Source organism: Miscanthus floridulus, chromosome 7 (assembly GCF_019320115.1).
Source record: "Miscanthus floridulus cultivar M001 chromosome 7, ASM1932011v1, whole genome shotgun sequence".
In the NCBI taxonomy this organism is placed as follows: Eukaryota; Viridiplantae; Streptophyta; class Magnoliopsida; order Poales; family Poaceae; genus Miscanthus; species Miscanthus floridulus.
In genome coordinates this window covers 118322947-118341303 of record NC_089586.1, presented here as the reverse complement: position 1 = coordinate 118341303, position 18357 = coordinate 118322947, and the positions used below count along the sequence as shown (strand labels likewise).

General features: G+C 45.7%; 2 protein-coding genes across 2 annotated transcripts; one reads left to right on the top strand and one right to left on the bottom strand.

Moving 5' to 3' along the window:
• The first annotated feature begins 1281 nt into the window (after window positions 1-1281).
• Window positions 1282-5087, top strand: LOC136467718 (endoglucanase 7). Its single transcript, XM_066466488.1, has 5 exons — window positions 1282-2006; window positions 2310-2522; window positions 3031-3231; window positions 3824-4078; window positions 4179-5087. The coding sequence occupies exons 1-5, from the start codon at window positions 1710-1712 to the stop codon at window positions 4875-4877; spliced, it is 1665 nt and encodes a 554-aa protein (XP_066322585.1). The 5' UTR covers window positions 1282-1709; the 3' UTR covers window positions 4878-5087.
• A 514-nt stretch (window positions 5088-5601) lies between these two features.
• Window positions 5602-16947, bottom strand: LOC136467717 (dynamin-2A-like). The gene is made up of 22 exons (XM_066466487.1): window positions 16618-16947; window positions 16474-16524; window positions 16273-16393; window positions 16066-16170; window positions 15595-15656; window positions 14906-15023; window positions 14470-14815; window positions 11592-11739; window positions 11392-11493; window positions 11192-11311; window positions 10908-10991; window positions 10675-10802; window positions 10136-10223; window positions 9871-10009; window positions 9446-9522; window positions 9211-9267; window positions 8683-8821; window positions 8418-8569; window positions 7851-7964; window positions 7705-7772; window positions 6496-6662; window positions 5602-6180 (listed from the first exon to the last, which is right to left on the bottom strand). Exons 1-22 carry the CDS (start codon window positions 16774-16776, stop codon window positions 5966-5968), a joined length of 2760 nt encoding a protein of 919 aa, XP_066322584.1. The 5' UTR covers window positions 16777-16947; the 3' UTR covers window positions 5602-5965.
• Between the last annotated feature and the right edge of the window lie 1410 nt (window positions 16948-18357).

Genomic DNA, 18357 nt, shown 5'->3' with positions numbered 1-18357 from the left:
TAACAGCACATGATGATGCCCTAATAACAGGAATAAAGAGGGACGGAGACTAGTAGGGCTAGCTAATAGTACACGAGATGCCGAGATGGGTACCAAAGCACGGTCAAAATGTGGCTTAATTGGCCCGGGACGGGAACAATGATTAAGCTACGACGTAACGTAGCATACCATACCAAGGGATGGAGATGCAAGCAAGAAGCTTCCAAATTCCAACTTCCAATTAAGGGACATATCAATCGCCTTGGTGCAAAGAGAAATCAGCATCTGGTCCGGCCTACCAACCTGCCCTGCCCACCGATTGTGCGAGCAGGCAGAGGAGGGCGAATAATGTACGTGTTCTACAGTGGGAGTCGCTTGTTCGTCCAATGGATGGATGGAGCAGCGGATGGAAGAAAGCGACGGAGGAAAGGGGAGGCCAGGACAGAGATCATCAGGCCGTCCAAATCGGTTACAGCCGGGGAGTCACTGTCCGGCTGGGCCTAATGCTAAGTAATATAAAGTATAATCCAAAACTTGGCACTACTAGATGCATGTGTGTATGTATTAAGCGTACATATTTTTGTCCAAAGAAAGTCAGCCATCGCCTCGCGGATAGGTTGACCAAGAGGGCAGGGCGTGTAGCCAACTCATCCTGGCGAGACATGCTCGCGGTTACCGACAAAATGTGCCGGGATCATCTCAGAAAGAACAAAAGGTCGCGAGTAGCTAAACGGGAGCGCCCAACCCGGCTACAACTATTGTTCCGCTGGTATTAAAGTTGGTTGATAAGCTAGCTAAAGCTGTTTTTGCTGTGAGAGAAAAATATTATAGACTCTAGCTGATAAGTTCAAACGAACTAATCATCATCAGACCTGGGAAAAACATGTGTGTAAAGAACCGGGTGACGCAATGCAACTACCCGGTAAAATCGGAGTGCATGCATTTCCGATAATAGCTCACCGGCCGGCACGCTTACTGGGCAGTAGTGCGACGGGTCACCGACCAGACCAGCAGCAGCGTCACGTAAGCCAGGAGGGCCACGTGAAGGCATGCAAGCTGCCGATGACTGGGCTTCGATTTACCGCGGTCGTACTCGTACGCGTGCCTCACCTTGCGTCTGTGCAGGTGGCCGGTCGAGCAGTACGTACGTGTCCGGCCCCAACCGATGCACGAGCTCCGCCCAATCCGAAACCTCCGTCCAGAGTACCAGACCCCTCGCTCCGGGCGTCCGGCGCCCGGTCAAAATCTGCCCCGCCTTGTTCTTGCTTGCGTGCGTCGCCAAGGGCAAGGCCAAATCCACCCCAACCCAACCATTACCTCACCAAACCCGAACGAGTCCACGTCCGCCCCTCCAAACCCACGCTGACGCCACGGCACTGGCACCGGCACCGGCGGAACGCTCGATCCTGCCCTCGTCTCCTCCTCCCCCGGCCCCCAAGCCCTCCGCTGCCGAGTAGTATTCTATTCCGTCCTCCCGGGGGGGGCTGAACCAATTCAACACGCTGTGCGTGCGCTTGTGTCGGGCGGGCTCGCGGCAGGCAGGACGCTGGATATAAGCCGCTCGTAACAGAGGGAGGGAGGGAGGGCGAGGCCAGTCAAGTCAGCCCTCCGATCACGTGTCCGCAGCCACGCACACACAGACACACGCGCGGTGGAGGCGGCAGGGAGGAAGAGGCGTGCAGGCGGCCGACGCAGCAGGCGGCAGGTCACGGAGCGGCCATCCACCGCACATGCGAGAGGGCGCAGCGGCGCGGAGGCAGCCGCCGCGCGGGGACTCTCCTCGTGCAATGAGTAGCGCCGCCGCGACCGCGACGTCGTGTCACGGGCTCGGGGTCGCGCTGCTGGTGCTGCTGCTTGTTGCCGCGGTTCTCGGTGGAGCCGAAGCCGAGGGGAAGGCGCACAACTACGAGGACGCGCTGCAGAAGAGCCTGCTCTACTTCGAGGCGCAGCGCTCGGGCCGGCTCCCGCACAGCCAGCGCGTCGCCTGGCGCCACCACTCCGGCCTCACCGACGGCCTCGAGCAAGGGGTACGTTGCGTCACGTAAATGACACCGTCCCGTCCGCCGCTGTCGTCCCACGTCTCGCCGGTGCCTCCATTATTCCACGGTCGCCGCGCGCTGGTGCGTGCGCCAACCCGATCGGTTTTCCGACGAGCGTGTGTGTTCACACGCCGATCAGTCTTCGTTTGGTGTGGTCACCGAGCGGGCGTGGCGGCACGTCGAGAACGGCACGAAATCGAGACTCTAGATGTCTCGGTGGACGATCGCCGTGTTGATCCGTCAATTAACATGGCTATCTTTTCCTCCGTGATGGTGACGATCGCGGCACAGGTGGACTTGGTGGGGGGATACTACGACGCCGGCGACCATGTCAAGTTCGGCCTGCCCATGGCGTTCACCGTCACGATGCTGTCGTGGAGCCTGATCGAGTACGGCGGCGACGTCGCGGACGCCGGCGAGCTCGGCCACGCGCTCGAGGCCGTCAAGTGGGGCACCGACTACTTCATCAAGGCGCACACCAGGCCCGATGAGCTGTGGGCTGAGGTAAGACGACTAGCTAGGCTACAGTTACACAACCCCACCGCGTCGATCTCTCGAGTCGTCTGTCTCACCTGCCTGCCCATGCCGTGCCGAGACGGCGAGACCAGTTCGCTGTGACTTGGCCTCGCGTGCCAAATCTAGCTGTTGCACACGACATGAAACGCAACGTGATGAAGCTAGCCAAGCTAGCTAGCTAGAGACCAATTCAAATTCAATTATCGCTTGTAGTTTAGTGACTGCTTTCTTCATTCGCTACCTTTTCCTAACAAACATTCCAAACCGCATATGCTCTGGTATAATAATTAATTAAGTATATATAGCACACAAAAAGATATCTCTTTCTGGTGAATAACAACAACCGGGTTAGGTGGCCCGCCCATTGAACGTACGAAGCAGTAGCAATAAGTTATGCAGTTCCACATGGCATGGCATGGGGTTCCATCCAAAGCTAGCTAGCTGCTCGATCCATCCCAAACTAAACCAGCAGGTGTTGACAGTTTCGTGCGCGCAGGTGGGCGACGGCGACACGGACCACTACTGCTGGCAGCGGCCGGAGGACATGACGACGTCGCGGCAGGCGTACAAGGTGGACCGGGACCACCCAGGCTCCGACGTCGCCGGCGAGACCGCGGCGGCCATGGCGGCCGCGTCCATCGTCTTCCGCGACTCCAACCCGCACTACGCGCACCTTCTCCTGCACCACGCCCAGCAGGTAAATATTTTTGCCGGCTATGATTCGTGGGGGAAAAAAACATGGGCTGGAAATGTGGTGAACTAGCGGTAGTACGCGTACCGAACTTTGGAGTGTTGCGAGCACCTGCAGGCTGCTGCAGGACTGTTCCGTTGTGATTGTGTCAGTCCTCTCCTCCGTGGCAGGCACATGCCAAGTTGTGAACACGACGTTTTTCAGATGAGAGGTTTCTGTCGGTTCGTAGGGGATGCCATGTGGGGCCCGGGGAGCCGGCGCGCAACCTAACACGAAAAAGAACGGAGAAAAAAAAGGGAGGGATCGAGCTACCATCTGGTGGACGTGGAAAGCCTCCCGGTTTCCTCCATGATTAGGTCGCGAAGTTCAATCGCATAAAACTGCTTGGAAACTAAGAAATGTAAACGTCATCATGTGCATGCTAATTCAACGAGTCCTTTTTGGTTTTTCTTTTCGTTCGTTTATTTTTATAACAACGGAACCAGTCGTGTTAGCACCTGCTACCAATACGTGCCTTTTCCCATGCCAATTATGAGACCAGTTTTGATTGAATAACCTGCCACGTTACCTAAATCATTTTTCTTTGGTATCTTTGCAGCTGTTCGACTTCGCCGACAAGTACAGGGGGAAATACGACAGCAGCATCGCGGAGGTGAAGAGCTACTACGCGTCGGTGAGCGGGTACAAGGACGAGCTCCTGTGGGCCGCCCTGTGGCTCCACCGCGCCACCGGCAGAGCTCACTACCTCGACTACGTCGTCGACAACGCCGACAGCTTCGGCGGCACCGGCTGGGCCATCAACGAGTTCAGCTGGGACGTCAAGTACGCCGGCGTCCAGATCCTGGCAGCAAGGGTAAGTGACAGTGTACGTACGCCATAATGCCAGAACCCAAAGAGACAGACAAAGAGTAGCAAGCGAGACTGACACGTGCATGCACCCGTACTTGTTTCAGTTGCTGCTGAGAGGGGAGCACGCGACGCGCCACCGGAGCACGCTGGAGCGGTACAGGGCGAAGGCGGAGCGCTACGTGTGCGCGTGCCTGGGCGGGAACACGGACGGCGGCTTGGACGCCAACGTGGAGCGCAGCCCCGGCGGGATGCTCTACATCCGGCAGTGGAACAACATGCAGTACGTGACCAGCGCCGCGTTCCTGCTCTCCGTCTACTCAGACTACCTGGCCGAGGCCGGCGCCCGGACCGTGTCGTGCGCGGGCGGCGAGACCGTGGCGGCCGAGGAGGTGTTCGCGCTCGCCAGGGCGCAGGTGGACTACGTGCTGGGCACCAACCCCAGGGGCGTCAGCTACCTCGTCGGCTACGGCTCCAAGTACCCCAACCGGGTGCACCACCGCGCCGCGTCCATCGTGCCGTACAAGCACAGCAAGGAGTTCATCGGCTGCACGCAGGGGTTTGACCACTGGTTCGGCCGGCGGAGCTCCAACCCAAACGTGCTCGTCGGCGCCATTGTCGGCGGGCCCGACCGGCGGGACAGGTTCAGGGACAACCGGGAGAACTACATGCAGACGGAGGCCTGCACGTACAACACGGCCCCGATGGTCGGCATGTTCGCCAAGCTGCACCGGATGGCGCGGCAGGAGAGGGAACACGGGTCGACGACGCCGGTGCCTGTGACGTCCACGGCAGCTGAGGTGTAGATATATAGGATGTAGAGCGGGGGCTGTACAATTTTCCCCATTCTTTGGTTCATTTTTTTGGGGGTTTGAATTTCATTTTGCACAGATCGAGGTTATTGTATACAAGAAAGAAAAAGAAAAAGAAAAAGAAAAGGGTGGAGGCATCGACATGTGCAAATATAAATTCATTACCAGTACATATGAGGGGAAAAATGACATTCTTAACTTATTGGTCATTCTTGTCTGTACCTTTCCGTCGGCGATTCTTCGTTCGTGCAGTCCAGCTTAACAAAGAGCACGTTATCTTCGCTAACCTGGCGCTATCTAGTTTTCAATGCCAATCTGGCAACATAAGATCACTAGATCAGCTGCAGAACATGAAACAAAGGCACAAACACATGGTCAGACCTCAGAAGAATGGAAATAGTGATGCTTTCACATGATTGCTGTCCTCTCTTTAGAGCAGCTTTCTAATCATACAGTTTCTTTAGTCGTATAAACTAGGAGTCAGTGAAGCGTGATCACCTGCTCTTGCGCCCGAAGAATCACAATCGGTGCTACATAAAATATACATGGAACAAATTATGCCACAGTTCAGATGCTTCATTACCCACATCAGAGCCCAATAAGAACACAAGGGCCGTATCAACAAGCATGTGCGTATTCCAGCCCAACAATGAATTATACAGTATAATCATACTGAAGTATAGCACCACGAATGAACATGTGGTTTAGTCTAAAAGAATGGGAAGAAAAATGATACATGAATGGGTGTAAAGAATACATTTGCCAGTTTGATGGGAAGACTTACAGCAGAATCGTACAAAACCAAAATCAACTGATCCGAGGCAACAAAATCCCACAGGCTGAGGATTCAAAAGATCAATACCTCCAAAACGATCGGGAATGACAATCATCAATGACCTATATATTTCTAATTTTCTATAAACAACTTTGGTTCTCTTGATACACACCGTCCATCCAAATCTTCTAGTAAGCTCTCTGTTCTTTGGTCCCAGATGTGTTCTTCCGCCAGTATCAGTAGGGGATGAGAGCCTGGCAAGGGCAAATGATGCTGATTGGTCACATGTAATGATCAATCAATGTACTTAGCTTCTCCCCCCACTTGGTGGTGCTGGTGGCAACCGGTTAGGTGTGCGTCGGCTGCCAGAGTTGGCATCCCCATTTTCGTGGCGTCGGCCTCGACTGTCAGCACTTCTTGACCTTGTCTCATGCTGTGAACGGTCAACAGAGCCATTTGCTGCTGAGTCAAAGGCAGACTTCCAGTCCTCACCAGAGTGGCCAGGAGACCGTGGGCTACTCTCTGCAAGTAAATTTATGTCCACTCAAGGTTAGGCTCCACAATTTGCTACCCAAAAGAAAAAATAACTACTGTACAATAAATGGAAAGTACAACAAACTGGTCCACATATTTACACCGAGCAATATCGATCTAGGTATCTAACGAGTTTTTTTTGAGAGTATGGTATCTAACGAGTTAGCTGGGCTTCTAGACAAAAGTAATGAAATTGCACGCGAACTTATGAACTAAGCATCATACTAAATTGTTACTAGCTCATTATACTATACATTTCTGGACTACAATGAAAAAGGTTCTTGTTTGAAGTATAGAACTTACCAGCTCCAGAACTATCGTTCGCATATGAAGCTGCTCTATTGTCATGGATGCTGAGCTGGCGAGTGAGCTTTGACAAGAGGGATGATTGTTTTTGGTATTTTTCCCGCCTACGTTTAGCATTGTGGTCCTCTTGGAGTAGTTCTTCGATCTTTGCATTGCTTTGTGCACTAGAAGTGAGGAAATGTAACTGACTCAGCAATGAATTGTTAAAAGAAAATGCAATGACAGTGGAACAAAACATTTTCTTCTAAGTACTTTAAAATACTAGTAACACCTTTCAACAGTCACCATACAGAAGCACGAAGTGCGACAAAAAGAAAAGGTGAAGTGCATAAGTAAAAGAAGACTGCAATTTTAATAGACTTCTGCCAGAACAAAGTTTGCAAACATTCAAAAGAGCGAATACCCCATCTACAATCAGATCCAGAGGGATTAGGTGTTTATGGAACAAGATTGACGTTGAACTTAGCAGATGTGGTTCAAGATATGTAGTTAAGGAGTTAAAAGTTGAATTTCAATTTGCATAACCACAAGTCTTAAGCAAACAAGGGCACATTGTGAGTAAAAAGATGTGGTAAACAAATGATAAAGCAAGATGAGAAATACTAGTAATATACTATGCCTGCACCTGAGTGGCGCATACAAGTTATAAGTGCAAGAATACCAAAGACATAAGTGTGAGAAGCAATTAAGCACAATCAGTTTGAAGAACTCGAGCATGGATAGAGGCACTACTTCTATCAGTTTCCTCATTTCTTAGAATGTAATATGCAAAGCACCTACAGTAACTAGAAGGATCGTAAGTAGACCTTCACATAGCCAGGAACAAGAAGCATATTTAGTTGCAGTTCCATCTAGATGGTACCTCCTCCTTGTCTTTTTATATGGAATATAGTTTTGTCGAGGCATTCATGTAAATTTATTGATGTTTTTCAGGCTTTGCCCTTTTCATAGTATATTCCCTCACCTGCATTCGTGCTTAATACCTCACTAACTGCTCCCTCATGTTTCTAAGCTAAATTGGGGTAGCGTGGTCACTCTTTTCTTTCTCTTGGTTCCAAGGCCTTATTAATCTCTGTGCCCATCCCAAATGTGTCTTATACTTTACATAGTTTATTACAATTTTCAGTGAACCGAGGGAAAAAGGAGTGGGAGCTCATTCAAGAAGTATAACTATCCCTAATTTATTTCCGTAGAATAACCACCAACCTTATTGAGCTGTACAGTTGGTTTAGCATATCTTCTTTTGATTTCTCCACTTGGCAAAGTACAATGGCCTGGTCATGCAAAAGACAATGAACATTACTCCACGAATCACAAGGTTCAGAGAATCAACTGAAGCTATGAGTATAAACCTTTGGAACGTTTGCGGCCAAACTGTTCAAAACAGCTTCAACATAACCACGAACTTCTTGAGACATCCATCGAAGTTCTTCTTCAGGATCAGCAGGCCTACGGGCCATTGTATCCTTAAACAGAAAAGAGTTGTAGAATGAACAGTAAAATGAGTGATCTTGTGTTGGATACATGTAAATGAAAACACATAATAAGGCCATAGCTTTAGCCTTTAGGTAAGGTAAAAAAAAAACAATAGATATCCTTTAGTAGATAGCAAGAAATGAGAATTGTCCAGTTGGTAGGTGGCCTGCAAAATGACTTTGACTCCCTTCTTAAGCACACCTTCCCTTTGTGTCCGTGTCCACATTTTTTAGACACCCAACTTTAGTCAGTCCAACTTCACATGTTTGCTTTGGGAAGTCATAAGCTGGCAGGTTCAACTGCACTTGCAACGGTTCACACAGGCTAGATGAAAGGGACGACCTTTGCATTGGCCAAGATGACAATTCTGCTAAGGCTAAAAGGTTCACACAAAAAAAATACATGTACTGAGACACAAGTGACAAGTCATGGCCAGAGCTTACAAGGGATCCATCTGAACGGCTTTGTCTCATAGAACCATCCTCAGTTGGACCCTTAACAGAGCCCCCTCTGCTTTGAATAACACCTCTTATCTTCTTGATCCATTCATTCTTGTCAGCCATACTCTCAGCCTTCAATATAACGGCACTGTGAGCTGCAAATATGAAACAAGAACATTTATAGCAACAAAAAAGACTGAAAAGGAATCCCCCCCCCCCCCCCCCCCCCACCCAAAAAAAAAACAATGCAATGTACACGGGAACAAACCTTTTAAGACACTTTTGTAGGCAACCCTGTTAGTAATCTTAAAAACAAGACTTGGGCCTTTCTCTTGTCCATTTGCCTTCTTCGAATCCTTAGAACTCTTCGAGATCTCTTCCTCCTCTATCTCTTCCAGGTTGCACTCCTAAATAATGCAGCAGATAATTCCATTAGAAACAGATCGTCTCACGCTTCCCATAGCTGTGTACATGTTGTCACTGAGTTCAGATATGAATTCCAACTTTCCGCAATGAAAGAAACTGTTTAATATGTGGCTGGAAGTATACTACCTCCTTTTCAAAGTTCTATGTAACTGCAATAAACATTTAGCTTCGGCTGATAATATAGACAACATATTAAGACTGGTTGTAGAAACTATTTTCCTATTTGTCATGAAACTATTTCAGAAAATATATTTGGTACAAAATGATGGTGAAAGGTTTAAATTGGGGAACATGTTAATGTCCAGAGGGGCATCTATCAAACAGCGATTGTAGTATTCAGAATATAAGTAAGATTGACATCTAAGCACACCTCCAGGACAATGACGCCTCGAAAATGTCTCTCCTCTTGCTTCTTAGTGTATCCAAGCTGGACGGGGGAAAAGGATTATAGTAAATCATGCAAGCCATCTCAAATAAAAAAGATGCAAGCCATCTCAAATAAAAAAGATACTAAAGATCAGCAACAAAAATGTCAAGAACAATTATCAAAAGTTAACATTAAGAATAATCACAATTGCAGGAAATCATAAAGTAGATTTATTAACCTTCCCACTCTTCTCGTTTAGAACAAACCACCTTTTGCTCCATTCATTATTTTTTGCACTTTTCTTCAAAAGGTAACCTGGTCAAAAAAAAAATGTAACTAATTGAAGTATGACACTGGCTCCACACAGTTGGAAAATAAATTATAAAAAAATATGACTAGTAACACATTACACATAAATCTGAATGCCCGCTTTGTATACAAGAGGTAAAAGGTTACATAAGAGTTATGAATAAGTAAACAATTAACCAAATATATTAAATTCTTATAAAAATGGCTCATTCATTCTAATAAACTAAAATTGACAAGGCAATGAAATTTTAGAATATCTGAAGCGTTCTAGTACAGTTACATAGGAAAAAAAGCACTGCCAAATTGGTATGAGAAAATATGATGGTTATTCCACCCTATGGCACATTATCATACCTGCAGTTATTTCGCCGCCAGGCCCAGCAACCTGCAAATTTGGTCCCTCTTTTGTATCCTTATCTTGCTGATTGGATTTATCCTTCATTGATTTCAGGTTACCACCAGCTTCATCCGATCCAGTTTGGGGGCTTGAAGCCTAATGAATGAAAAAGAATGTTAACAGACACGAAAAAAACTAATACTGAGTCTAGCGGTCACTTTTTTAGTACAGCTCTTAAGTAAACAGGTTTGTGCATCCTGAGAAAAGAGGCAGAAGTCAAACCCGGTTCATCTTGGATTGTTCTGCATCTTGTCCTTTCTTAGATGATCTGTTATTTCTCAACTCATCCTCACGACGCTGTCTCTCCATTCTGCAAAACCATACCAAGACAGATGTATACTGAATGATGCATTCACATGATCATACAAATTCTGTAAAGGCCCCAGTTAGAAAATCATTTATTCATTTGAACTAAGTGAGCAGACGTTAATTAAATGAGGAACACAGAAATGGAACCTCACTTATACAACTTACTAGCGCATCATTTCATGGGGGGGGGGGGGGGGGGGGGGGGGGGGGGGGGGAGTGAAATACTCGAGCCTTCTGGCTATTAAAATTTAGGCTGATAGTGCTATTTAGGGTTTTTTTTGTGTTTGCAAGATTTTTATGACAATAAATCAAGAATAGGAAAGAGAAGGATTGCTATATGAAATTTATACAATACATAATGACATAAATCAGGTAGAGCAGATTGTTTGCTTAAACTTGCATTACAGCATATTTAATAAAATAGGCAAGATATTTGTTTAAAGAGTACTGACCTTCTCTGTACTAACCGGATGAAGTGTTGTGGAGGAACAAAAGCTCGCTCCATATCAACAAGTGCAACCACCATCTTTTTTGCATCACTTTTGAAAGCATCTAATGCATTAGATGCAATTGCAATGACCTTAACACAGGAATGTCATGTTCAAAAATTAGGCTTAACATGAATCATAAACACAAGTAGAAAAAAGGAGGGAAAGCTGGTTACAGTAAAAGAGCAAAGGCATACCTCCCGCTTGAATGGGGGGTATCTTCCTAGTCCTGGTGTAGCATTTGCAGCAGCGTTTACTATGTCTAACAAAACTCGGTGTACCTATTGTGTTGATAGACACAATAATTAGTTAGCATATCAGAAGCTACAAATCAGTTAAAAATTTGTGGAAGTGCGATAGTCTAAAGATACAAATATATCATAACTGTTAAGTTTATCTTCACCCAAATACAGAGAAAAATCAGATCTAGACAAGTAGGTAGCTTTAACTGTATGTTTGAATTCTATCAATTAAAACATACCTCTTCAACACAGAGTCGTGATGGCTCCTTGGCCATTTCAAGAACTCCTTTTATTAAGGATCGTAAACCCTTCTCTGGAGATATCAAATAAGGTTGATAGCCATCCGCTTCCAACACAATCTAAGAAGAGAATTCCATTTACCATAGGCCCAAATAATTGCACAATCTATAACTAAATACTGAGCAGCTTTTGAATTTACCCTCTTCACGTTGTTCAAATCAAAATGCCTATCCAATGGAAGTTGTTTGATCCTATCTGGAAATTTGCCCTCAAAACTTGCAACTATTTTCCAACCGGACCCCTTTGAGTGGAAAAAGTACAACAATCTAGTAGTCAGTTATTTCATTTGGTGACATCTTAGATATAACCAGAAAGCCACTAACAGGGCTCATCACTAACCTCACCAGAAGTAATATGAGCAAGAAATTTATCTTCGAATTCTCGACATAGCTCCAGAGCAACTGCTCTGGTTCCTTCAGCACTTTGTACCATCTGTTCTCCTAGCCTTGCAAGTTCATCTTGCACTATCTGGGATTTACCCTGAAGTCTGAAATTGAAGCAGGGTGTTTGCAGTTTAAGCATTATGAGCTAATATAAACTCAACTGGTAGATATAATAGGTGATCCGTAAAAGTTGCACAGTTCATTGGCTCAATGACTAATAGAAATTGAAAGGTGCTTTCTGGGGCAATTATCAAATTAGCATTTTAGTAGTCAAGTAGAAGCTGTCAATGTATTACTTTTTCAGACCGGCTATGTTGTATGGAGCAGAATGTTGGCCTACAAAGATTCGACATGTTCAACAACTGAGTGTTGCAGAAATGCGTATGTTGCGATGGATTTGCGGTCACACAAGAATGGACCGAGTTCAGAACGATGATATACGTGATACGTGATCGCCTAGAGGTAGCACCAATTGAAGAAAAGCTTGTCCAACATCGGTTGAGGTGGTTTGGCCATGTCCAAAGGAGACCTCCAGAGGCACCAGTGCATTGTGGAGTCCTAAGCCAAGCTAATAATATGATGAGGTAGAGGAAGACCGAAATTGACATGGGGGGAGGCAATAAAAAGAGATTTGAAAGCTTGGGATATACCTAGAGATCTATGTTTGAATAGGAGTACTTGGAAAGCAGCTATTGAAGTGCCTGAACCGTGACTTGGGGCTCTTGGTGGGTTTCAACTCTAGCCTACCCCAACTTGCTTGGGACTGAAAGGCTATGTTGTTGTTGTACTTTACTTTTTCACATGGCAGTCCTCTTAGCATTTGAATGTCGATCGAATAAGATGTCTGACGAGTGGAGAAGTATATTGGTACCGATCTACAAGAATAAAGGGGATATTCAAAGTTGTACTAATTATCGGGGAATTAAGTTGATGAGCCATACTAAGAAGCTATGGGAGAGAGTTATCGAGCATCGCTTGAGAGCAATAACGCGGGTCTCTATGAACCAATTTGGTTTCATGTCCGGAAGGTCAACCATGGAAGCCATTTTCTTAATAAGACAAGTTATGGAGCGGTATAGGGAGAAGAAGAAGGACCTACACATGGTTTTTATTGACTTGGAGAAGGCTTATGATAAAATACCAAGGAATGTTATGTGGTGGGCTTTGGACAAACATAAAGTCCCAACGAAGTACGTCGGGCTCATTAAGGACATGTACAATAATGTTGTGACTAGTGTTCGAACAAGTGATGGAGACACGGATGACTTTCCGATTAGGATAGGACTACATCAAGGGTCAGCTTTGAGCCCTTATCTATTTGCCTTAGTGATGGATGAGGCCACAAGGGACATACAAGGGGACATTCCTTGGTGTATGCTTTTCGCGGACGATGTAGTGCTAGTTGATGAAAGTCAGAAAGGAGTGAATCAAAAACTGGAGTTATGGCGGGAGACTGTGGAGTCCAAAGGTTTTAGACTCAGTAGAACTAAAACTGAGTATATGAAATGTGACTTCGGCACTACTACTCGAGGGAGGAAGATATTAGTTTGGAAGGTCAAGTAGTGCCCAGGAAGGATACCTTTCGATATTTAGGATCAATGCTACAGAGAGACGGGGATATTGATGAAGATGTTAGCCATAGAATCAAAGCAGGGTGGATGAAGTGGCGCCAAGCATCTGGTGTCCTATGTGACAAAAGGGTACCACAGAAGCTAAAAGGCAAGTTTTATAGGACGACGATTAGACCTGCTATGTTGTATGGTGTAGAATGTTGGCCTACGAAAAGACGACATGTTCAACAGATAAGTGTCGCGGAAATGTGTATGTTGCGTTGGATTTGCGGTCATACGAGAAGAGATCGAGTTCGGAACGATGATATACGTGATAGATTAGGGGTAGCACCAATTGAAGAAAAGCTTGTCCAACACCGGTTGAGATGGTTTGGACATGTCCAACGGAGACCTCCAGAGGCACCGGTGCGTAGTGGAATCCTAAGCCAGGATAGTAACGTGAAGAGAGGCAGAGGAAGACCAAAGTTGACTTGGGTAGAGACAATAAAAGGAGACTTGAAAGGATGGAATATACCCAAAGACTTAGCCTTAGATAGGAGTGCTTGGAAAACAGCTATTCACGTGCCTGAACCTTGATTGCTTCTGCTGGGTTTCAACTCTAGACTACTCCAACTTGTTTGGGACTTAAAGGCTTTGTTGATGTTGGTGTTGGTGTACCGTAACTACAGATGCAAAAGTTGTGGCAGGATCACTGAGGTGACGCATGTAGATTTTATTTGCATTTAACCTGAAGGTCAGTACAGACAATGAGACAAGAACATTTGCAATCATACAATTCTAAGGTGTTTCATCAGATGAGAATTAACTCGATCCTGAAAGGATTTTTGTTGACTGATAGAAGAAAAGGCATAGAGAATCTAACCTAAATGCAGTTAGGTACTCATCTAAAATTAGCGAAAGTGCCAACGCCATTGCACAAATATAAAACACACATGTTTAATCTACATCAGCATAATCTAGTGCTAATAAAATAAGTGGTATCGATCATTCTCCTTTTCTATAAATAAAGAAAGGATATTTGGAATTCTTTATATTTCAAAGAACATCATGGGAATTTGTAGACATCAAAGAAGAGGATGTGCTTTCAGTTTCACATTTGTTCAAATCTATATATCAAGGGTTTGACAATCATGGTCAGTAATTGACTTGAATGTCCTTAACCAATTAACTTTTTTCTGTATTTCCTTTTGGTTTGTCTTAGGCAACACAGAGTTATAATGCCTTTAAAAGTAAAGCACAGGATGATCAGCATTGCATGCATACCCGGTCAACAAGTTTGGCAGACGAACTTTCATCCGTTTACGTATCTGCTTAGCAATGGTATCCACGAGAGCAATTCTTCCCAGCTTACTCTGAGGTGCACCAGTTAGGATGGATTTAAGGGTCTCAGCCTCAGCTCGCCAAGCTATTTCCAGTGAATTATCAGACCCAACTGATCCTGATTGAGCAGATGCAATTGAGACAGACTGCCCGATTAGAGCAACCCACTCAATATCAGCTGCTGCTCGTGGGGCACCCTTGTTGGATAAAATGGCCTGAACACAAGAAACAGTTTTTGCATCTGCAGCTGCTTGATCGATTTTGCTTAAGACACCTATTGTTCTAGTTCCTACAACAGTTAAACAAGAGGAAATATCAATTAGTATTGAGAGAGTGGCTATGCTATTGTGGAGGACATGACTGAATTAGAGTGACAGACCATCTGGATCAATGTCCTTTGCTAGTCTAAGAGCTCGAGAAGATGCAACATCAGCCGCTTGCATTGCTGGTATCACAACGATCAATATTGCATCATTGTGCCCAGCATATTCACTGATCTGAAATGAGAAAAGTAGTAACCATTATAAAACATAACTGAGAAGACCCAACAAATGTAGGTCTTGCTGTGTGTCCTGAGCGTGAGTGTGAGTGCGTGTTTCCATGAAGGCCAAACAGCAAAAGACTCATAAGTGGAAAAAAACAAGTATTACTGCTTTGTGGACATTCAATCAGTAGCAGAACCCGACTATGAGTTGAGCAGGGGGCAGCACTTAAAAATTGTATGAATTACATAAATGGGAGGTGGCCATTTTGATGATTAAGCTGTGTTTTAACCTAATGGTCAACACTCTCCCATCGGCTAAATACATGGGTTGAAGCAAGACCAAGGTTTCTTGAGGAAAAAACCATTGGTTTTGCTATACTTACACAATAGCCTCTATAATTTCGAAGGATTGGTCTCTCCCGTTTATTATTTATTACTTCCTCTATTCCATTCAATAATATTCCTATTATATTACTATATTAGTGAATAACTATACCATCAGTTATTCTAGCGATTAGCGAGTGCCCAAACCTTTCTGAGTAGTTGATCACTAATGACAAAAGCATTGCAAAAAAAGTACTCACTGTTGAATCATCCATAACTCGTTGGTCTATGCCAGGTAAATCAATCAATTTCAATGGAGGAGCTGGACAAGCAGACAAAAAGATAACACAATGTGAATGCAAGACCCCAGAAAAACAGAACAAAGTAAACAGAAGCATCTAATGCATGCCATGTATTATAATTATCAGATATTGAGCTCATTCAGTATAAGGTTATTACATTTCAGTAGACCAATGCACTATCTTTCGATAACAATAGCATATTATTGATAGCATATCTCAAAAGAAATCATATCATCGTATCATTTCAGCATTAAATGAAACACAGAAGGTAGAAGACGTTAATGTTAATGTTCTACAACTAGAAGAAAAGTTTGAAAACGTTCCAGATCCTTAGCAACATTGCCCCTAAAGCATGCCCAATTATCCAGCTTGTTACCGAATTAGCAACATTCCCCAATTACAAGAGAAAAGTACAATCCAACAACACACCTGTACTTGTCCGCAACTTAAGGTAAATCTCATCGCTTCGGCTTCTCCCAGATCCACTGGATGCCCCTTTGCTAAGCCTATCCTGCAGTGAATGACGGAGTGCACCTGCAGGCCACACCACAAACCAAAAAAAGGCCACCAAACTCAGTAAAACGACCAACCGCGCCCATTGCCAGATCTAACTACGCGAGGTGAGATCTCACTCACTTGCCGACACCTGCTGCGACTTGCTGTCGATCTGTAGGACGATGGACTTGCTGCTGAGCCCCGGATCCCTCGCCAGGTCGACCACTATCGGTGCCCGCGTCGCGCCGTTCTCCCCCGTGGGCTGCAACACCACAGCAACCACAGTATCACGTAAGCGAATGCTCACAGCAGAAGAGAACGAGTTAAGCGTGACGCACTCACCAGCACAGGGTGGCCGATGAGGCTGTTCAGCACAGCCGACTTGCCAGCTCCCTGCACGGAAAGGGCGCAGAAAGGATTAGGTCAGATCGGAAGGCGGGGGCTGCGAGGGGGTTCGAACTCGCGCGGCGGGTGGTGGGCACTTACGACGCTGCCGAGCGCGACGGCGTTGAGAAAGGTGGAGGGGCGGCGCGAGGCGGTCTCGTCAGAGGGGTCATCGTCCGCAAGGAGCGAGGCGGCCTGCCGCATGGACTCGGAGAGTTGGACGAGCTCGTCGATTGCCTCCATGGCTGCCGCCGACGACATGGCCGCAGGGATCTAGAGGACGGTCGGGAGATCTCGTCGGGGTGGTGGGCTGGGAATTGGGGAGTTGCGGGTGCGGACTGCGGAGAAATTGGAGGCGGACTCGTGGAATCCGCGAAGCGAGACGGGTGTGTTTTGAGAGCCGAGACGGGCAGTCGGGCACAAAGGGCCTGACTGCTTTTCAAGTGATGGGACCAGCGACTCACCGGTGCGGTGCCGGTGTGGGGCGCTTCGTTTGTTTGGGCACGTCGGCCGTCGCCCGTCGGGTGCTGGGGCTGTGGGGATTTTAGATCTGGCTCCCCAGCCGATGAGTTTGTAATAAAGGAAAAGTGGGCTCTAAGACCAGTTTTAATGGAAATTTTATAGAGTTTTATGGGTATTAAATATGCTGACATGACACTGTCTTGATGAAAAGAGAGAAGATAAAAGTTTCATGGGAGTAGAGAGAGTTTCATGGGGATAAAACTCTTCTGCACTGTTTCGAAAATATGGGTATATTAAAAACTGTGAGATGAAACCTCCACCGACATTGGGCTAAGAGGCAGATGGTGGTACGCGGCGGGAGAGCCCGGGGCCGTGTGTTTTGGGATTTGGGCTACAAATTGGAAATTGAATACTTCGCTTTTGCGGATGTCCATCGACCATCATTCAAAATTGTTTGAAATCCTCTGCAGAAAAGTGACTTTGAAGAACCAAATCAAACAGCAAACTCTAGATGCCAACGCCCTAAGCCGCTAACAAAGCATATACCAGTACATAACTTTTTCTAGACAGATCTTGTGACTAATTTATTATATACTTTCTCTCTCTCCTCTAAAATATAAATCGTTTTGACTTTTCCAAGTTTATAGCTTCTGTCTATGTCATACATGCAAAACCAATATATCTAGAAAAACGAAAATAACTTATAATTTGAAACGTAAAGAGAACGGCTTATTATCAGTAGTCACAACAATCTATAATCAAAATAATATTAGTTGAAATTGTAGACATCAATTATGGGTAGGAAACTAGTCTGTCTTTTCTACTCCATTTTGAATAGACTATTGTTAGACGGCGTGGGATATATTCATGATAAAACCACGTGCCTCAAAACAAGTGTGGACTTCGCGCATTGAACTTTGAACTCGTTGCAAACACATTATAGTTCTGCTGGTTAGTTTTTCTCGTGGTGGAATCTGTCACACGAATTGAAGTCTTTGACTTGGTGCAGACGCTCACATCTATTTGAAATTATTTTAGGATTTAATAATGTTACTGTTCTTGTGGTAAATGACATATGTAGAGTGTGCCATGTGCGTGCATACGTCCATATAGATCAGTGTAGATGCATGTATGCAGTCAGATCGTTTAAATCTTTTTATTGAGCACGTGTGGGTTGGCGACGCACGATTTCCTTCAGGCGTGTGTGTTGTACCCACTGCTTCTATCGTGCCCGATTGCCCGTGATTTGCTTACCATTCATGCATGCATATACTTCGGACATTTCTAACAAAGTAACAACAAACAGAAAGAAGACAAGAGTGAAAGGCAGTTTTTCCATTGGGCTTGTGATTTGCTTGCATCCCATGCAGCATCTGCGCA

Excerpts from the sequence above, each read along its gene's own strand:
- LOC136467717 (XM_066466487.1), bottom strand. The coding sequence starts at position 16,776 with ATGTCGTCGGCGGCAGCCATGGAGGCAATCGACGAGCTCGTCCAACTC. Across the intron at positions 15,657-16,065 it reads TAAGTTGCGGACAAGTACAG|CTCCTCCATTGAAATTGATT; the intron begins GTGTGTTGTTGG and ends CTGCTTGTCCAG. Across the intron at positions 6,663-7,704 it reads CAACTGTACAGCTCAATAAG|TGCACAAAGCAATGCAAAGA; the intron begins GTTGGTGGTTAT and ends CCTCACTTCTAG.
- LOC136467718 (XM_066466488.1), top strand. The coding sequence starts at position 1,710 with ATGCGAGAGGGCGCAGCGGCGCGGAGGCAGCCGCCGCGCGGGGACTCT. Across the intron at positions 2,523-3,030 it reads CCGATGAGCTGTGGGCTGAG|GTGGGCGACGGCGACACGGA; the intron begins GTAAGACGACTA and ends TCGTGCGCGCAG. Across the intron at positions 3,232-3,823 it reads TCCTGCACCACGCCCAGCAG|CTGTTCGACTTCGCCGACAA; the intron begins GTAAATATTTTT and ends GTATCTTTGCAG.